General features: G+C 41.6%; 1 protein-coding gene across 1 annotated transcript in view; it reads left to right on the top strand.

Moving 5' to 3' along the window:
- LOC126484294 (uncharacterized) overlaps nucleotides 1-19,248 on the top strand; it is a 143,372-nt gene that overhangs the window by 60,291 nt on the left and 63,833 nt on the right. Inside the window, exon 4 of the mRNA XM_050107720.1 lies at nucleotides 3,759-3,904. Coding sequence (XP_049963677.1) covers nucleotides 3,759-3,904 — 146 coding nt within the window. The remainder of the gene's footprint in view (nucleotides 1-3,758; nucleotides 3,905-19,248) is intronic.

Here is a 19,248-nt window from a genome sequence, read left to right as displayed (position 1 = left end):
GAGGAAACTCTTCAGTTTAGATTTGAAAGCTCGTGGATTACTGATAAGATTTTTTAACTGGAGCGGTAGCTTATCGAAAATGGATGCAGCAGGTTTGATTTCCACCGAGTATTAACTGAATGAAAGCTCCTTGTTCTTGGGAATAAGCTAATATTCTAAACAAAAAAATTACAGTCAGGAATATATATACTGAGAGGCCAATGTCAAAATACCCAGACTCGTGAACAGGGGTCGACAAGAGGTTCGTGAACTTACACCACTTTTTGCCCGAAGCGCCCATTTCTGAGCCAAAAATATCCTTTCAGAATGGCAAGAGTTACCCCAAAATATAATATCATATGACATAAGCGAATGAAAATAAGCAAAGTAGACTATTTTTAGTGTCGAATGATCACTCACTTCACTTCACTTTGAACAAGATCCTGAACGTGGGCTTTCCACGACAGTTTACTATCTATCTGAACATCTACAGAGATCCAAGCTCACACGGAGACTGACCGCGAATCGTTCTTCCCGCGAACTATTCACACCTGGAAGAGGAGAAGAGGAGAATGACTGTTTTACAGAAAGTGCTGTCCGCCACACACCGTAATGCCGCTTTCGTAATATAGATACAGATGTAGATGTCGACAATGTAAACATATCTGTAAACATGTAGGAAGTGACAGCAATGCCTTTGCGATTATCGTATCGTCACCGTTGGCGGCGCAGTGCTCCTGTCTACAAGACACTTAGAGCAAGTGATATTGACTTGAGTGGTCAATTTAATAAGCAGCAGCTTATTGGTGGACCTGATGTATTTCGTTGACTACGAATGGAGTTCACGTGTGATGAAAAAGCTGTTTTTGGAGGCAGTACATGGCTGACCTTGGCTGCTGTTTGGGGCAATCACGCTGATTGATTTGATTCCGAAGATGAAGGAACCATTTCGTGGCATTCGCTTCAGAACTGTTCCAGAGATTCAACGACAGACAGTAGACCGCTCCATTCGCACCATCAACAGAACAGGCTCTGCTAACGGTACATTACGCCTTCCACATCGTTGACAACGGATTCTACACAACGCTGGTGACTACTCTGAAGTACAGTAACAGGTGCAAACATGTAACTCTTTTGTATCGGTTGTGAATAAGTAGTTGCCACTATTTAAGTTTCAACCCTCGTATTCACGGGATAAAATTATAAGACATACCCTTCGCAAAGCGTAAACTAGTAAAACATGACGTAACTGCCGATGTAGGTAATCTAGACGCATGCTAGTAGCGGGCTAATCGAAGCTCGCCAGCAGATATGGTTCGCAAATGACAAACTGATTATCAAGCTCAAAGGCCAACGATTCGAGTTCCAAAATGTTGTTATTGTAAGGTACACATTCTTTTAACTCATGTCAAGGAAGAATTCTACCCATAGTAGACTTCCAGATACATCCACTTTTATATTGAAGGGAGGCTGAAATAAGATATTACTGTTATCAGTGTATTGAAGGAACATTCGTATTCCTCATCCAAACTCAAACCCCCGCCCATTTCCTACAGTCAATAGTTGCGTAAGGCTGTCGTGCCGCGGAGGCTTTCCTCAACGCGTGTAGGACTCAAAAATACCGAATGTGACTGATTGATCTTCGGTTCTATAGTGTTGGAGACTGATCATTAACTTTCAGTTTATTAGTTTTGGAGCTTATTCATTTCTACCACGTAACAAATCCCAGCAACAGTTTTGCCTTTTTTACAAACTCGCAGTTTGATAGGCTGATTTTCATTCACTCTCCCTCACATTTTCCAGTTTAAAAATGTACTTTTGTGCTGATATTAATGTTTACTTCTCCTGTAAAGAGATTCCTTTTCTATTCATTTCGTATCTCATCGTTGTCGAATCCTCCTTAAATCTCTACATTTTTGCGCCTCAGTTCGCAGCAGGCCTGTTGTCTGTCTTAGAATGTTATAACACCCACATTGCACTTTCTCCTTTCCATTTTTATGCATACCTTCTGTGTAAGCACCGTGTCATGACCTAGATCTGTTAATTCCAAGACGGTTTCAGTCACTTTCGTTTGCGAAATTAAATTTATAGCCTCTCTCCACTCTTGATATACCATTTTGCTGTTCTTTTCCAAGAAAAATACAAAATTTTACTCACATTGTTCTTAGGCTACCAATCGTCTATTCACGTGCATGGATGCATAGAGTTTTTCCGCACCGTATTTATTGTTCAGTTTCAGGCTATGCTCTGTAGGACAGCCACCCTAACACTTCTGATCTTACACACTTGGAACACCATCTTCGGGTGATGATGATGTTTGTTGCACTGTAGCACTGATTTCTTCCAGCCTTTGTGATTCCTCGACTGAAAACATTGACATCTTGCTTGATGAAAAAAAAGACCATCCACCTTCCTGTGAGGCGACTTCTAATTTGCCATATAATCGCACAACAAAACTGCACATGTATTTTATTTTCCAAATACAAATTGTTCAATTAACCTCACCTATATAGATGTACTGCTACAGCTCCTGTCTGTACATTTGATATCTCCAACAGTTGTTGTCTCCCCCAAGGTACTTCCTCGCTTCTTATTAGTTAGTTCAGATCTTTTTAATTGTCATCCATACCAGCTGCTTCGGCTCTTCTGTGAAAAAACATGTAGGATGGTCTGGTTTATTTTCTGGTCCACTAATATATGAATCAATAAATGAGTATACTCACTTACTTTTCAGGCCACATGCAGCACTATACTAGCAGGGATCGTCTTCAGTATCCCCTGAGCTGTACTACTGTTTGCAAGCGTTACGAAATGTAGAGTCCACCTCTTTCTGATTTTAAAACACTTACATGAATGTTCCACTGTAACTCTTAACACTTCGAATATAATTAAATTCACTACGCTGAGTACTGTGTCGGCCTCCTGAAATTTATTGGTAGAGTAACAGAATAAAACTGATAAATGAAAAAAATTACTGTTGTTAATTGTCTTAATAATTTTTAATTACCTTATTAATTTGTAATTATATTATTAATTTTTTATTTTATTTTTTATTTTTTAAACATATTAACAGATCTTCCGCCGTTTCTTGGTAGAACAACATTATAATAAATGAAAAGCACCAGTTTGCTTTTGTTCTACAATAATAAATGAAAAGCACCAGTTTGCTTTTGTTCTACAATATTGTAGAACAAAAGCAAACTGGTGCTTTTCATTTATTATTTTTTTAACATTTATTGAAAGCGTCATTGTATTTTTGTGGATACGTTACAACTGAACTGCGGATAAATATAGTTAATCTCCTTCCATTTCATGAAATGTGACCGCGTCATCTGTAATAAAACTACCAACGTTTCGGCCGCTGTTGCAGGCAGTCCTCAACAGGCTACAACAACAGCCCATATGTTGGCAGTTTTATTACATAAACGTGGCCACATCGCGTGAGGGATTTTATTGAAATGGACCCCGGCAGCATAAACATAATTCTCATAAACTATTACATTTACAAAGAATATTCGATACAGTTCCTCGGTAATGATACGCCAAAGTTCTGATGCATAATTTTACATTTATCCTTTACAAGAATTTAACACCATTGCCCAAACAGAAATTAAATTGAACTTTTTATGTATAATTAAATAAATATGTAACCACAAGGAGAAGGCTACATACCATGTCGAAAAAAATTAAGTCGCTGCTCTTCTTTGTACAATCAGAGAAACTTTGAAAAACAAGGAACGTGTTAGCTTCTAACAAACATAAATTTTCTATTTTTTCAGATTTTCACTTAGCAATGAATCCTGTGAAATTGAATTTACTATGGAAGACTTCGATTTGCCTTCGAGTCCCAGCTGCACGGAAGGCTACGTGCAAACAGAAGAGGGAGGTCAGAGATACTGTGGAACTTCGCTGCTATCAAAGACATGTGAGTTTCTGTACATGCAATAACGTTGTTCACATTACATATAATTGAACTCATTAATTTTATTTTAATAATATACCAATCTGAGAACTTTTCTGCGAATGTTTCAAATACCGTTTCAATAAGCTGCTTTGTTATGTTTAAGGTGACGTAGATAGTACTTCCTGAATAACCTGCACTTCTCTCAGAACACAGTAACAGCTTCCACCTTCCACTCTGGACTTCCGTTTTCAATGTGTGTAATTTGTTGCGGTGCTTTATTAGAATCTTCGTTCTGTCTCCTGTTTATAATGCGCCTCGTTTTACTCCGGTGAAATTAATTTCGCCGTCGTAAATTACTGAGTTATCCACGCAACAAGCTTAGGAGCAAGCTACTGCAGAGCGGAAATTAAAGGTCTCCTTCTGCCTATAAACGTACAGCCCCGGGCTGTCTCGTAATACAACCCCGTTAGCTAGGTAACACCCATCCTGCCGTTCATACGCTCTTCGCTTACGATCCGTTTGTCGTCTTCTCTTCCTCCTCTATTTGTATCTTGCTGTTTTGTTAAGCGATATCTGCAGAACACGAAAAATGTAATCGAATCTCCTCCTAAGGGAAATGTTTTCATTTTCCTCAAAGTAGCAACAGCACTGAAACTCACATAGTTTCCTCATTTAAGCAGGAGGGAAGTACATACTTATTTTGGATAAGTCATTCAGACATGTATCAGGAGAGCGAAAATACAATGTATATCTGTTTTGTACATAACATCTGTATCGAAAAAACTGAGAAGGTATCACTAGAACACAAATACCTTATTAAGAACGTTTTAAGTGCCATACCATGAAACTGATTGGTTCTAAAGACCAATAAGAAATTTCTAACAAGCTGATTCTTACAAAGAAGGAAACACCAACCACGCACTGTTTAAAATCCCACTTATTTACACAGATAGCGTTGTTACCAGTTTCGAATCGACAGATTCATTTTCATATGGCCGTTCACATTTATATTACACTGGTGGTTTCTTACATTGGTTATTGGCTATTTTCCTTTTTGGCAAGTAAGGTAAGCAAATGTAACTTTTAATTAAAAGAAACAGCACATTGTTTACTAAATGTGAGTGAATTCCTAAGGGACCAAACTGCTGAGGTCGTCGGTCCCATGACTTACACACTACTTAAACTAACTTATGCTAGGGACAACACACACACCCATGACCGAGGGAGGACTCGAACCTCTGGTGGGAGGGGCCGCGTAATCCGTGACATGGCGCCTCAAACCGCGCGGCCACTCCGAGCGCCAAATGTAATTATTTGGGAATAGTTGTATGCAGATGAATTTGTGGTTCGAAACCTGTAACGACGCTATTTGTGTAAATTAACAGAATTACCAACTCCAGAGAGAAGCAAAGCTTGGCACAGATAACATGCTCCATCTAGTGACGCATGTTTGAAAGACTTTCTACATGATTTGGCACCTGGATGAAGTCTAGCATCATACAACAGAGTGACGACAGCACAACAGAACTGAAAACTATTTGTTTTTCAAAAACGGGCACTTAGAAAGTTCTCTAATTTCGCTCTTCATTTGAAGAAAGATACTATTTTTGCCCCAAAAGTCGGCCGGTGTGGTCGTGCGGTTCTAGGCACTTCAGTCTGGAACCGCGAAACCGATAGGCCGCAGGTTCGAATCCTGCCTCGGGCATGGATGTGTGTGATGTCCTTAGGTTAGTTAGGTTTAAGTAGTTCTAAGTTCTAGGGGACTGATGACCACAGATGTTAAGTCCCATAGTGCTCAGAGCCATTTGAACCATTCTTTTTTGCCCCAAAATTTAATTTAAAATCTGTCATTTTGGTTTAAAAAACTATATTCTCGACGACTGCTAATATGTATGACGTAATCCCTTATCAGCTCCCGAATAGTCAAGATTGTCTGTTCTGTCCTCGATGTATATACAGTTTATTCTTCAGATTGGTTGATACTGTCTAATTAATTAATTCAACAATTAAAAATGAATTAAATATGAAAAGATAGTTTCCGTCTGTATTAACATATAGCATCAACATCAATATCTGTTTACGTCCGTATTTCAAAATACATTAGGCGTAAACGGTTAGCAGACTGGACTTGCACTAGGAAGTGTGTGTGTGAAATCTTATGGGACTTAACTGCTAAGGTCATCAGTCCCTAAGCTTACACACTACTTAACCTAAATTAACCTAAGGACAAACACACACACCCATGCCCGAGGGAGGACTCGAACCTCCGCCAGGACCAGCCGCGCACTAGGAAGTTGTAGAGATAAAGCCCAACAGTGGTGATCTTTATTTTTATTTTCATTAGTTGTCAAAGTCCTCTTCAGCTGTTTAGTATATTCTGCTTGGTATGAGCTCTTCTGCTTGGATTTTACAGTTTTCAGCTCTATACATACACGTTTCTTCAGAATTTTTTTCTAAATCCACCCACCTTACACAGTCTTGATCATTTCTTGTCTCTTGGAATTCAGCGAAGAATTTTCTTGTTCTACCCATTCTCTTGGTTTAAATACTGTAAGTCAACCACATTTCCAATTTAGTCACAATCACATCATCCTCTTCAGCGTCGTTTCCTTTGTTTTTTCCTCGACTTTTCCAGTAAATACCAACATGCATGTATTTCTCTCACAGCAATCCTCCGTTTTTAAATGGTTTCTGCACAAGAAGTGCATGACTCATTCTTACAAGTCAAAACCGATAACCAAAACTGACTGGTTGTTTTCCTTTTAAGATATATCAGAAGATTAATCCTGAGTACCCTATTTAGTTTACCAAAAACCCACTACGGCATTTTTACTCTTTTAGTTATTAATGTTTATTTATTTATTTTTTCTTTCCGTCTCTTTGCTTCCAGCTGTCGTGAACACGAAAACACATATGTTCTGTGGCTTCATTGTTAATTTATACTGTTTTTGATATGTTGCTTATACATAACGAGATTGATTTTTTGCCTACTTTGAATCTTTCTCTTAAGTGTTATTTCTTAGAGTCGTCAGTCTTCTGACTGGTTTGATGGGACCCGCCACGAATTCCTCTCGTGTGCCTACCTCTTCAGCTCAGAGTACCACTTGCAACCTTCGTGCTCAACTATTTTCTGCATGTATTCCAGTCTCTGTCTTCCTCTAAAGTTTGGTACAGCTCCCAGTTTGGTCCAGCTACCATGGAAGTCATTCTCTGATGTATTAAGATGTGTCCTATCATGCTGTCCCTTCTCCCTGTCTCTGATTTCCACATATTTCTTTCCTCTTCGATTCTGTGCAGAATCTCATCATTCCTTATCCTATCAGTCCACCTAGTTTTCAACCTTCGTCTGTAGCATCACATCTCAAATGCTTCGATTCTCTTCTGTTCTGGTTTTCCAACAGTCCATGTTTCATTACCATACAATGCTGTACTCCAAATGTACATTCTCAGAAATTTCTTCCTCAAATTAAGGCCGATGATTGTTACTATAAGACTTCACTTGGCCAGTAATACCCTTTTCTCCAGTACTAGTATACTTTTGATGTCCTTCATGCTCCGTCCTCCATTGGTTATTTTGCTGCCTGGGTAGCAGAATTCTTTAACTTCATCTACTTCGTGATCAACAATACTGATGTTAAGTTTCTCGATGTTCTCATTTCTGCTGCTTGTCATTACTTTGGTTTTACTTTGATTTGGGGTCAGTCCATATTATGTAGTAATTATATTGTTCCTTAACACTTTTGTACTTCCTTCTTTCATCGATCAACTAAATAATTTCTTTTTTTTACCCATTTTGTGGCTTCCGAGTTACCTTCTTTGTTCCTGTATTTTTCCTTCCAACTTTTGTCATTGCCCTTTCTATAGAAGTCCATTCCTCTTCAGCTGTGCTGCCTACTGAGCTGTTCCTTATTGCTGTATTTACAGCCATAGAGAATTTCAAGCGTATCTCGTCATTCCTTAGTACTTCTGTATCTCACTTCTTTGCGTTTTGATTCTTCCTTTTTTCACTATTACATTGTGCTCTGAGTCTATATGTTCTTCTGGATATGCCTAACAATCCAATATCTGATATCGAAATCTCTGTCTGACTATAATGTAATATAAAGGAGAGCTTCCCGTATCACCCGGTCTTTTTTAAGTGTACCTCCTCCTCTTGTGGTTCTTGAGCAGAGTTTACGCTATTACTAGCCGAAATTTATTACAGAACCCAATTAGTCTTTCTCCTCTCTCATTCCTTGTCCCAAACCCATTTCTCCTGTAACCATTCCTTCTGCTTCTTCCCCTACAACTGCATTCCAATCCCCCATGATTATTAGGTTGTCATCTTCCTTTACGTACTGAATTACCCTATCAGTATTCTCATATACTTTCTCTGTCGCTTCATCTACAGCTTGCGACTTTTGCATGTATACCTGAATTACCGTTGTCGGTGTTTTGCGATTCTGACCAAATCAACGCTATCACTGAACTGTTCACTGTAACACATTCTCTGCCCTACCTTCCTATTCATAACGAATCCTACTCCAGTTATTCCATTTTCTGCTGTTGTTGAAATGACCCTACACTTCTCTGACCACAAATCCTCGTCTTCTTTCTATTGAATTTGACTGACCCCTACTATATGTAGACTGCGCCTTTGCATTTCCCTTTTCAGATTTTCTGGCTTCCCTACCACCCTCAAGTTTCTAACATTCCATGACCCGACTCATAGAACGTTATCCTTTCGTTGGTTATTAGTTCTTTTTCTCATGGTGAACTCCCCCTTGGCAGTCCCCTCCCAGAGATCCGAATGTGGGACTATTCCTGAATCTTTTCCCAATGGAGAGATCATCATGACACTTTTTCGTTACAGGCCACATGTTCTGTGAATACACGTTATGTGTCTTTAATGCAGTGTTTTCCGTTGTCTTACGCATCTTCATGCCTTTGATTATTGTTGATTCTTCGCCAAGAACAACAGAGTGTCCTGAACCACTAACCGCTCCTCCACTCTCTTTGACAAGGCCGTTAGCTGAAAGAGTGTGAATTCTTATGCCGAAAGCCTTCGGCCGCCAGTGCTGATTATTAATCAAAGTTTAAGCGGTGGCAGGTTTCGAAGCAGGGACCGAGAATGTTTTGATTACTAATCAAAGGCGTTACCCATTTTTTTTTTTTGCGTTTTGTTCATTGTTGATCGTTGTGTTCGGTCGTTGCGGACGTCGCAAGACATCCTGTTCAAGTTCGGTGGTTGATCCTTCCACTCAGTTTTGTATTATAGAGGCCAACCAACTCTCTGGCCGAACACGCTGAGCTACCGTGCCGGCACAGATTTTGTTATTGCTCCTTTTTAATGGACTTGATCAGCAATTTCAGGCTCAGTTGAGAAGATGGCCAGACCATTATGAAGATTTTTCTTATTCAAACGTAAAAAGTTTTTAATTAATATTAACATAGAGAAACTTGTTCCGCCACTTGCTACAGATATTGCTGTCATTATCAATATTCTTAAAGAACTAGTAAGATTTTGGGCAAAACTTAACATTGTAAATAAAATCAGTACATCGTTTAGGCTTTCTTTTTTACCCAAAAGCGCAAATATTGCTGAAATTCTTTCCTATTTATGTCGACAGAATAACAATCAGTTAATATGCTTTCTAAATGCTTACAGCATTTTAGTAGCATTTCTTTGGTTATGGTATTAATTCGTATATATTATATAAGAACTGAAAAATTTACTGTGATTACCAATCTGATCAATTCATTCTTCTAGTGCATTTAGTGACTGAACGATTGTAAAATTTGAAAGAAGTGTTTTTATATTGTTCCTTTGTATCTGTGATGGCTTTATCTAGTGCTTCCCATGAGTTCTTTCTTATTCTTATCGCGAATTCATATGAGAAACATACACAACTTCCGCTCGAATTTCCGCGACCCACATTAACTATAGGTCACACAACAGCGACAGTGTTATCTCGGAGTGAGCGGGGAACTTTCGCCATCGTCCGGAGAACCTTGGACACCACAGAGGGCTGCGAAAATCAGGGGCTCTCGATCTCGCAGCAACAGGCCTGCAGGCAGACACATCATCATAATTAAGAAAATTTAGGTAACGGACGCGACGGGAACCAATCGCATGGCTACAGTTTTCATTTTATATTTACCTGCAGTAATATTTTTCTGTTACTGAATATTTGATATGCCAATATTTTTCTCACACTTACAGCCAAAATGGAGCTCTTAAATTTTGGCGCCCAGGACAAATATCTGGGCAGCCCGCCCCTAGAGCGGGCCCTGTATGCTCGTCAATTCACAGGCTCCTTGGCTAAGTCCAGTAGATTGCGTCATTGCCGTCGCATTCGGTGATATATCTTGAATGGACAACTTGAGCCCACTTTTTACCTGCCATGGCTTCTTCGTTCTGGTCTTGTAGGGCAATCCGTTTAGTTTTGCAAAATCAAACGCAACTTTTCGTACATCCAACATGTTTAAATCCAATATTATTTCTTCACAAGTAAGAATATGCTCTTCCATTAGTTTTCAGGTTCGTTGCAAAACTATTGTGGACAAAAATTTTCACATCCCAGTTTCTATTTTCATTTTTATATTCGGCATGCTTCATAACTGTTAGATGAGACACATTTTATGTGTGCATACATTCATTGAATCCACGGTCCCCAATTACATATACTGTTACAGCTAAATGCAGATCATCTGTGGTGTACCTTTCAAAACATCTACATCTATTTGATTACTCTGCAGTTCACACTTAAGTGCCTGGCACAGGGTTCATTGAACCTTTTTCATACTACTTCTCTACCATTCTACTCTAGAATGGGGCGTTGGAAAAAGGTACACCTAAATCTTTCCGTTCGAGCTCTGATTTCTCTTATTATGATGATCATTTCTCCCTACGTAGGTGGGCGTCAACAAAATATTTTCGCATTCGGAAGAGAAAGTTGGCGATTGAAATTTCGTAAATAGATCTCGCTGCAAAGAAAACCGCCTTTGTTTCAGTGACTGCCACCCCAACTAGCGTATCATATCAGTTACACACTCACCCCTATTGCGCGATAACATGAAACAAGCTGCCCTTCTTTGCACTTTTTCGATGTCCTCCGTCAATCCTATCTGGTAAGGATCCCAACCCACACAGCAATATTCCAGCAGAGGACAGACAAGTGTAATGTAGGCTCTCTCTTTAGTGGGTTTGTTAGATCTTCTAAGTGTTCTGCCAACAAAGCGCAGTCTTTGTTTCGCCTTCCCCACAATATTATCTATGGGGTCTTTTCAATTTAAGTTGCTCGTAATTGTAATTCCTAGGTATTTAGTCGAATTAACAGCGCTTAGTTTTGTGCGATTTATCGTATACCCAAAATTTATCGGTTTTCTTTTAGTACCCATATGGATGACCTCGTACTTTTCTTTGTTTAGTACCAATTGCCACTTTTCGCACCATACAGAAATTCTCTCTAGATCATTTTTTAATTGAAATAGACCGTCTGATGATTTTACTAGACGGTAAATTACAGCATCATCTGCAGACAATCTAAGGGGGCTGCTCAAATTACCACTTAGATCATTTACGTAAATCAGGAACAGCAGAGGGCCTATGACACTACCTTGCGGAACGTCAGATATCACTTCTGTTCTACTGGATGATTTACCGTCTATCGCTACGAACTGTGACCTCTCTGAGAGGAAATTACGAATCCAGTCACACAACTAAGACGATACTCCATATGCACGCAATATGATTAACAGTCGCTTGTGAGGAACGCTATCAAAAGCCTTCTGGAAAACTAGAAATATGGAATCGATCTGAAATCCCTTGTCGACAGCACTCATTACTGCATGGTTGCACAAGAACGATATTTTCTGAACCCGTGTTGGTTATGTATCAACAAGTCATTTTCTTCAAGGTGATTCATAATGCTCGAGTAGAGTATATGCTGCAAAATCCTACTGCAAATTGAGGTCAGTGGCATGGGTCTGTAATTCAATGGGTTACTCCTATTTCCTTTCTTGAATATTGGTGTGACCTGTGCTACTTTCCAGTCTTTAGAAACAGACCTTTCGTCATTGAGCGGTTGTATATGATTGCTAAGAAAGGCACTATTATGCCTGCATGCTCTGAAAGGAATCTGATTGGTATACCATCTGGACCGGAAGACTTGCCTTTCTTAAGTGATTTGAGTTGGTTCAAAAATGGTTCAAATGGCTCTGAGCACTATGGGACTAAACATCTATGGTCATCAGTCCCCTATAACTTAGAACTTCTTAAACCTAACTTACCTAATGACAGCACACAACACCCAGTCATCAGGAGGCAGAGAAAATCCCTGACCCCGATTTGAGTTGTTTCGCAACATCTAAGATATCTACTTTTATGTCGCTCATACTAACAGCTGTTCTGGTTTCGAATTCTGGAATATTTACTTCTTCTTCTTTCGTGAAAGAATTACGGAAAACTGTATTTAGTAACTCCTCTTTGATGGCACCATCATCGGTAACATTTCCATCGCTTTCGCGCAGTGACGGTATTGACTGTTTTTTGCCAATGGTGTACTTTACATACGACCAGAATCACTTCGTGTTTTCTACCATATTTTGAGACAATATTTTATTGTGGAAACTATTAAAAGCATCTCGCATTGACTTCCGCACTAAATTTCGATCTTCTGTGAAACTTGGTCAGTCTTGGGGATTTTGCGTTCTTCCGAATTTGGCATACTTTTTTCGTTGCTTCTGCAACAGTGTTCTGACGTGTTTTGTGTACCGTGGTGGTTCAGTCCCGTCTCTTATTAACTTATGCGGTAAGAATCTGTCTATTGCTGTCGATACTGTATCTTTGAATTTGAGCCATATCTGGTCTACACTTACATAATTAGCCTTTCTGTTGGCGTACTGTAATACAAAGTAATTATTTAACTAACAACTTAGGATAAAGAATGCATTAGAAAATTTACCAAATCATTTCTAACAATATGTTGCACTAATAACGCTAAACGCATTTTTAAAGCTCACTACAAGACCAAGTTTCTGAAACTGTACCGAGCGAGGTGGCGCAGTGGTAGGGCACTGGACTCGCATTCGGGAGGACGACGGTTCAATCCCGCGTCCGGCCATCCTGATTTAGGTTTTCCGTGATTTCCCTAGATCACTCCAGGCAAATGCCGGGATGGTTCCTTTGAAAGGGCACGGCCGACTTCCTTCCCCATCCTTCCCTAATCCGAGCTTGTGCTCCGTCTCTAATGACCTCGTTGTCGACGGGACGTTAAACACCAATGTCCTCCTCCTCCTCCTTCTGAAACTGTACCGGTACAGTATCGGAAATTTACAGCGGTGCACTATACGCAACGACGCCCTTTAGTTTTTATCAATTTCCTATAAACGAACTACAACGAATACAGATTCATGACTGCCAGAAAACTAAAATTACTTCAGTTGCATTCACCCATAAATAAAAACATTGCGTTGCTACTGAACCACATAGCAGTAATTCTTCGCCACGTTCACAGAAAATTAGATGAAAACTACAATAGAACCATCGCTGTCTTTACACGATCTGTTCCGCCACACACAGAACTCATAGCTGACGGCATGGCTCCAAGAATAACGCAGTTCACCCTCGCCTTACTAAACGTCATATAATAGGAAAGGGATCGAATCTTACACCAGTGACAGAAATTAAGAGCCCGTACAATATAGGTAACTGTCCCCTAGTTCGTCCCACATAAGTTTCACGAAACGACCACGATGAGAAAATCGGACAATCGCGTGCTCCATTTGAATGGGATAGAGAAGGGGGAAAGATAGTGGTACTAGAAGTAGCCCCGTTTGCGATGTATAGCTATAGATGTAGATGTAAAATGATACGTCCAAGAATGAGGAAAAGATTTCGAGAGAGAGAAGAGAGACGTGAGATATGTGAAAGCCAGTTTGGAAGCAGTTTTGAATTAGAGTTCTTTTCGAGAAAATGATATTGTAGTGCCTGTGTTATTCCGAATTACGATACAATGTTCCTTTGACATGCATGCATGTCGAAAGTAACAGGTACTGTGACGACTACAGCCCCTAGTTCGTCCCCAACATTAAATATGTTCGCAGTTTCGAATATGGACAGCCATCAGCTGTAGACTGGAATTACAACAATGAACATTTCTCCTTACCGGAACTCGAACACAAATTTCCCGCTTACAGCGAGAGGTCGCCGTAACATTAGGCTATCCGTGCACGATCCACGGCCAAACCCACACTTCCATACGTCGTCAACCATGTGTCTACAGCCTGTACTCGTACATCCATTATGTACGTTGTATATTCCCGTACAGGCGAAATAATTTACTTGAAAGACGCTTAGATAAATACGATATTGCAGTGCCTGTGTTATTCCGGATTACAATGCAATGTACCTTTGGACATGTATTCGCAGGTCTACATTAGTACACCAGGTACTAGTCCTTAGTTTTGACGTGTTTATTTTTATGTATGGTCGCTTCTAAATACTGTGTCCTGTTACGTTGTTGTAGCTTAGATACAGCCAACAACCAGGCCAGCCTCAGGACCCATCCTTAATTCATTATTATTTTCCTACGAGCACGGGAACTGAGCTCAAATCTCCATTATCAAAATGAACTGTTTTGTAGACTCTGAGAAGGCCACAACAGCAAGTCATTTATTAAGTGATGTAGTGAGTTGTGCCAGGAAGATCGAATGGAAGAAATGATCATATGCATGAAATTAAAAATGTGGAATCATGCAGAGTTTCCAGGGGTAGGATAAAGAGTGAAAAAGTTATATTGCAATTGCAGTTAATTGACAATAGAGTTATAATAACTAAAACATGAAACATTTCCTTAAACTTAGAATAGTACGTAATCTTTAAGCTCAGGGTTGTGGAACCACGCACCACGGAATTTGAATCCCCGCCAAACGTCATGGACGTCAAAGACCCCTAGAGGTCCCTGTGGCGGCGCGCGCGTCCTGGCCCGCATTTAGTGTGAGGGTGCTACAGTGGAACATGTGGTTCCAGCGGCCAATAGCAGCGCCCCCGATAGAGTATTTAAGCGCCAACCCCCTTTCGTCCCCCCCCCCCTTTCGGTTTTCCTCTCCTTCCTCCTTGTTTTCCCCCTCATGTGTCCAGGTCCCACCCCCCACCCCCCATCTGCGCTTGGCTAGGGTGTGTCATCTTTGTGCCGACGTTTTCGTGCAGTGTTTACAGTGAGTGTTTACTGTTGTGTGTCTTTTCGGAAGTGTTGCGAACGGACATCATACTGTCGCTGGGTTTGATTTTCATATCTCTTGCGAACAGAAACCAGACTGTCGCCATGTTTTTTTAATTGTCTGCCTACTATGTTACTTGTCTGATTTCTGTGTATTTTATTAGCATTGCCAACCCTTTGCTTTATGTTGTAACTTTCCCCAATTTTTTCGCCATTTTACAATTTAAGTCACCATTTTATCGCCTTTTTATTGTTTCTTATCTTCTTCTGACGTTTTAAAATGTCTGTAGGCTGCAGAGCAGCGTAATAAGCTGCTGCCAGCCCACCCCCTTCGGCGGGAATCGAAATTCAATAACGGAGAAAGATCAGCCAGCCCCTCCAAATCCTCTAACGCCATGCCCTCCGGCTCGCCTTCCATCCCCCACGTGCATCCTCTATGACCTCATCCCCTTCCCCCACCTTCTCCTTTTCCTTGAACACATCCACACACTATATATTGTCTGCCATCTTGATCCCCCTCATCCCCTGGTGTCTCCCTTCCTCTCCACCCCCAACCAGTTGCCACGCCTTTACCGTTGTGTCCCACCCTCTCTCCATCTCCACGCCCTCCATCTCCTTACCCAACACAACTTCCATCATCTACCCCTCCCGGATGATGGGCTTGGCCTTGACATCTACCCCTCCTACCAACTCTAACCCCATCTTCCTGCCTCCTCCTCTGGGCTCCCTCTCCTCCTCCTCCCACCTCCTGAGCGGCTTCCCCCTCCTATTCCACCTCCCTCTCTTGTGACACCTTTCAGTGTCTCTGCACTTCCTCCTGCCTTGTCTTCCCTCTTCCTCTCCTGCCCCATGTGTCTCCTGACTCTTCGTGAACCCACTGATGCCCCTCCTCTCTTCATCCCACCGCTTCCCCTGCTGCCCCTTGCTCTCCCCTCCTTTTCGATCCTCTCTGACCTTTCCCTCAGCAGGTCCCACCTGGCAGTTTTATTCTTTGTCGTGTGTGCTCCAAGTGGGTTTTAAGTTTGTTGTTCCGGAGTGTTTTTAATACTGTGGCCGACTTTTAACCTGTGCATGCGCATTCAGATTCTTCTCTGTGTTTTACGAATCGCCAAATGTGTTTTTTAACTTTCTGGTGACTTTTTTACCTGTCCCCCATGAACGTCTCCATGTCAGTGTATTTTTACCTCCATTTTCTCCCCTATTCGCTGTTTTGTGTTCCCCCTTTTTATCACCTGATGTCTGTATCATTTTATTCTTGTTTTAGTATTTGTGTCACTTGACTGAAGTGCAGCGGATTGTGTTGCTGACAGCCCTCCCCTGCCCATATGGGGCAGGGGAATGAAATCACAATAAAGAAAAAAAAATTTCAGCCAGCGACAAGTACCTTGGCGTCACCCTTGATCGTTGCCTCTCCTGGACCCCCCAACTCCGGACTATCCAAGCCAAGGCGAGCTCCCGACTCTGCCTCCTCAAACTCCTTTCTGGCCGCACATGGGGTCTGGACCCCTCCACCATCCTCCACAACTACAAATCCCTCATCCGCCCTATCCTCTGCTATGCCCATCCCACCTGGATCTCTGCCCCTCCAACCTTCTACAAATCCCTTCAAATTCTGGTACACCATGCACTCCGCCTCGCCTATCGCATACGTCTCCCCTCCTCCATGCAGATCCTCTATGACTTAATTCTGTTCCCATGCTGCCTCCTTTTCCTCGAATGGATATGGATGTTCTACACTTCACGCAAACTTGATCCCCCTTACCCACTTGTCGCTCCTGTCCTTTCCCACCCCCGTCTGCTGTCGCGCCTATTTTCCCACATCCCACCCACTCTACATCTCTCCACACTCCATACCCTTGCCCAAGGTGGCTTCCGCCAACTCCCCTCCCTGATGATGCCCTTATGCCCTCATCCCCTCTCCTACCAACTTTGATCCTTTCCCTCCTCTCCCTCCTCTCTTCCCCCATCCCTCCTCTCCCCCCTCAAGGCTGCCCCTACTCCCCTTCCTTCTTCCCTTCCCCTCCCTTCTCCTCTGCCACTGGCATCTACACCCTCCCCCTCTCCCTCCTACCTGTCCCTTTCCACTTTGGCAGGTCCCCGGCCTTGTACGTCAACAGTGAATATTCGTGTGCAGGAGACGCCAGTGTTTTGTGTGTGTCTTCATGTTAGTATAATAATAATGGCTCTGAGCACTATGGGACTTAACATCTGAGGTCATCAGTCCCCTAGAACTTAGAACTATTTAAACCTAACTAACCTAAGGACGTCACTCTCATCCATGCCCGAGGCAGGATTCGAACCTGCGACCGTAGCAGCAGCGCGGTTCCAGACTGAAGCGCCTAGAACCGCTCGGCCACAACGGCCGGTTCTTCATGTTAGTACTTAAGTGACTCTAGATTGGTGCTCCACCGTTCACATGTGTACTTTCTGTCTTCTCTGTTTGTGGCCGAGTGCTGAACGTTTTTTATTCGGACATTGCGCCTGTTTATGATTACATATATATGACTACCGTGTTTTACCCACCATGTTTGTTTTGTTTGTTTTTTCGTCTCTAATTATGATATATTTGTCAACTGTTGCCGAAGAGCGGCATAGATAGGACGCTGTAAAGGTGTTTAAATAACAATAAAGAAAAAAATGCTCAGCCAGCGAGTCTAATCGTTGCGTGAATCTTGACACATCGCCTCGACAATAGGCAGCGTGTTTATCGTTCTTTGTTTTCATTACTAGTGGACGTCTTGGATTCGTTTGGTTGTCTCTGCCACTCCGTTGCTTCTTGCGTGTTGTCGTCATAAGGTCTCTCTCCATCGTCCGTCGTTGTTTCGTGTCCGTCCTTTCCGTTCGTTTGTCTGTTTGTTCGCGGGCCGCTCTCCGTTTGGTCCCGCCGCCCTTTCTCGGCCATCGCACGACCATTCCGATCGCGGTTGCAACAGGTTACAACAAGGGTGGCATTATTTATGCATCCGCTGGTAAAAATTAGGATACCAGATTCCTCATTTGTGCCACCTGTAGATTTTTGGGAATAAAGTGTAACTCGTTAATTTTTTTAAGAATTTTCATTTTTTAAGTCAGGTACCTAGAAGAAAATCCTAAATTGAGGATGGCATTATTTAAACAATTCTGAAACTTACTGTTTAGGCTATAATAAGTAAAATCTTAAAGGTAATGCAATTTAGGCAGTCGTCCCTCCTAATACGTAGCTCGTCGCTTCCTGTAACGTATGCTCTTGGAATTTCAATAAATCTCTGTGCCACACAACGCCTCTCTTCTAAAGATTGCCACTGGAGTTTGTTCAACATCTACATATATACTCCGCTAGCCACCAAACGGTGTGTGGCGGAGGGCACAATCCGCACGTAAATCATATTTCCTCCCTCTGTCCCACTCGCGGATCGCGAGAGGGCAAAACGACTGAACGCCTCAGTACGAGCTCTAATTTCTCTTATATTTGAATGGTGAACATTGCGTGATTTGAGAGTTGGTGGTAATAATATATGCTCTACATCCTCGGTGAAGATCAGATTTCGGAATTTAGTGAGCAGCCCCTTCAGTTTAGCGCGCCGTCTATCTGCAACTGTGCCTCACATCAAACTTTCTACGAGATTTGTAACGCTCTCGCGATGACTAAATGTACTAGTCACGAATCTTGACGCTCTTCTTTGGACCTTCTTGATCTCTTGAATCAGACCCAACTGGTAAGACTCCCGTACAGATGAACAATACTCTAAGACCGGACGAACTAACGTATTGTGAGCTATTTCCTTTGTTGAAGGACTGCATCGCTTCAGGATTCTACCAATAAACCGCAATCTAGAGTTTGCCTTACCCGTTACTTATGTAATATGATAACTCCATTTGAGATCATTTCGAATAGTCACACCCAGATAACCGACGGATATTACCGCTTCCAAAGACTGGGCATTTATTTTGTACTCTTACATTAATGGGGATTTTCGCCTTGTTATACGCAGTGATTTACACTTATTAATACTGAGAGATAACTGCCAGTCATTACACCACGCATTAACTTTCTGCAAATCCTCGTTGATTTGTTCACAGCTTTCGTGTGATACTACTTTCCTGTAGTCTACAGCATCATCGGCAAACAGTCTAGCGCCAAAGATCGTTTATTTAAATCGTAGAAAGCAGCGGACCTATTACGCT

The sequence above is a fragment of the Schistocerca serialis genome, chromosome 6, assembly GCF_023864345.2.
Source record: "Schistocerca serialis cubense isolate TAMUIC-IGC-003099 chromosome 6, iqSchSeri2.2, whole genome shotgun sequence".
NCBI classification, from domain to species: Eukaryota; Metazoa; Arthropoda; class Insecta; order Orthoptera; family Acrididae; genus Schistocerca; species Schistocerca serialis.
The sequence above is the reverse complement of the archived record's forward strand: the minus strand, read 5'-3'. Positions and strand labels throughout refer to the sequence as shown.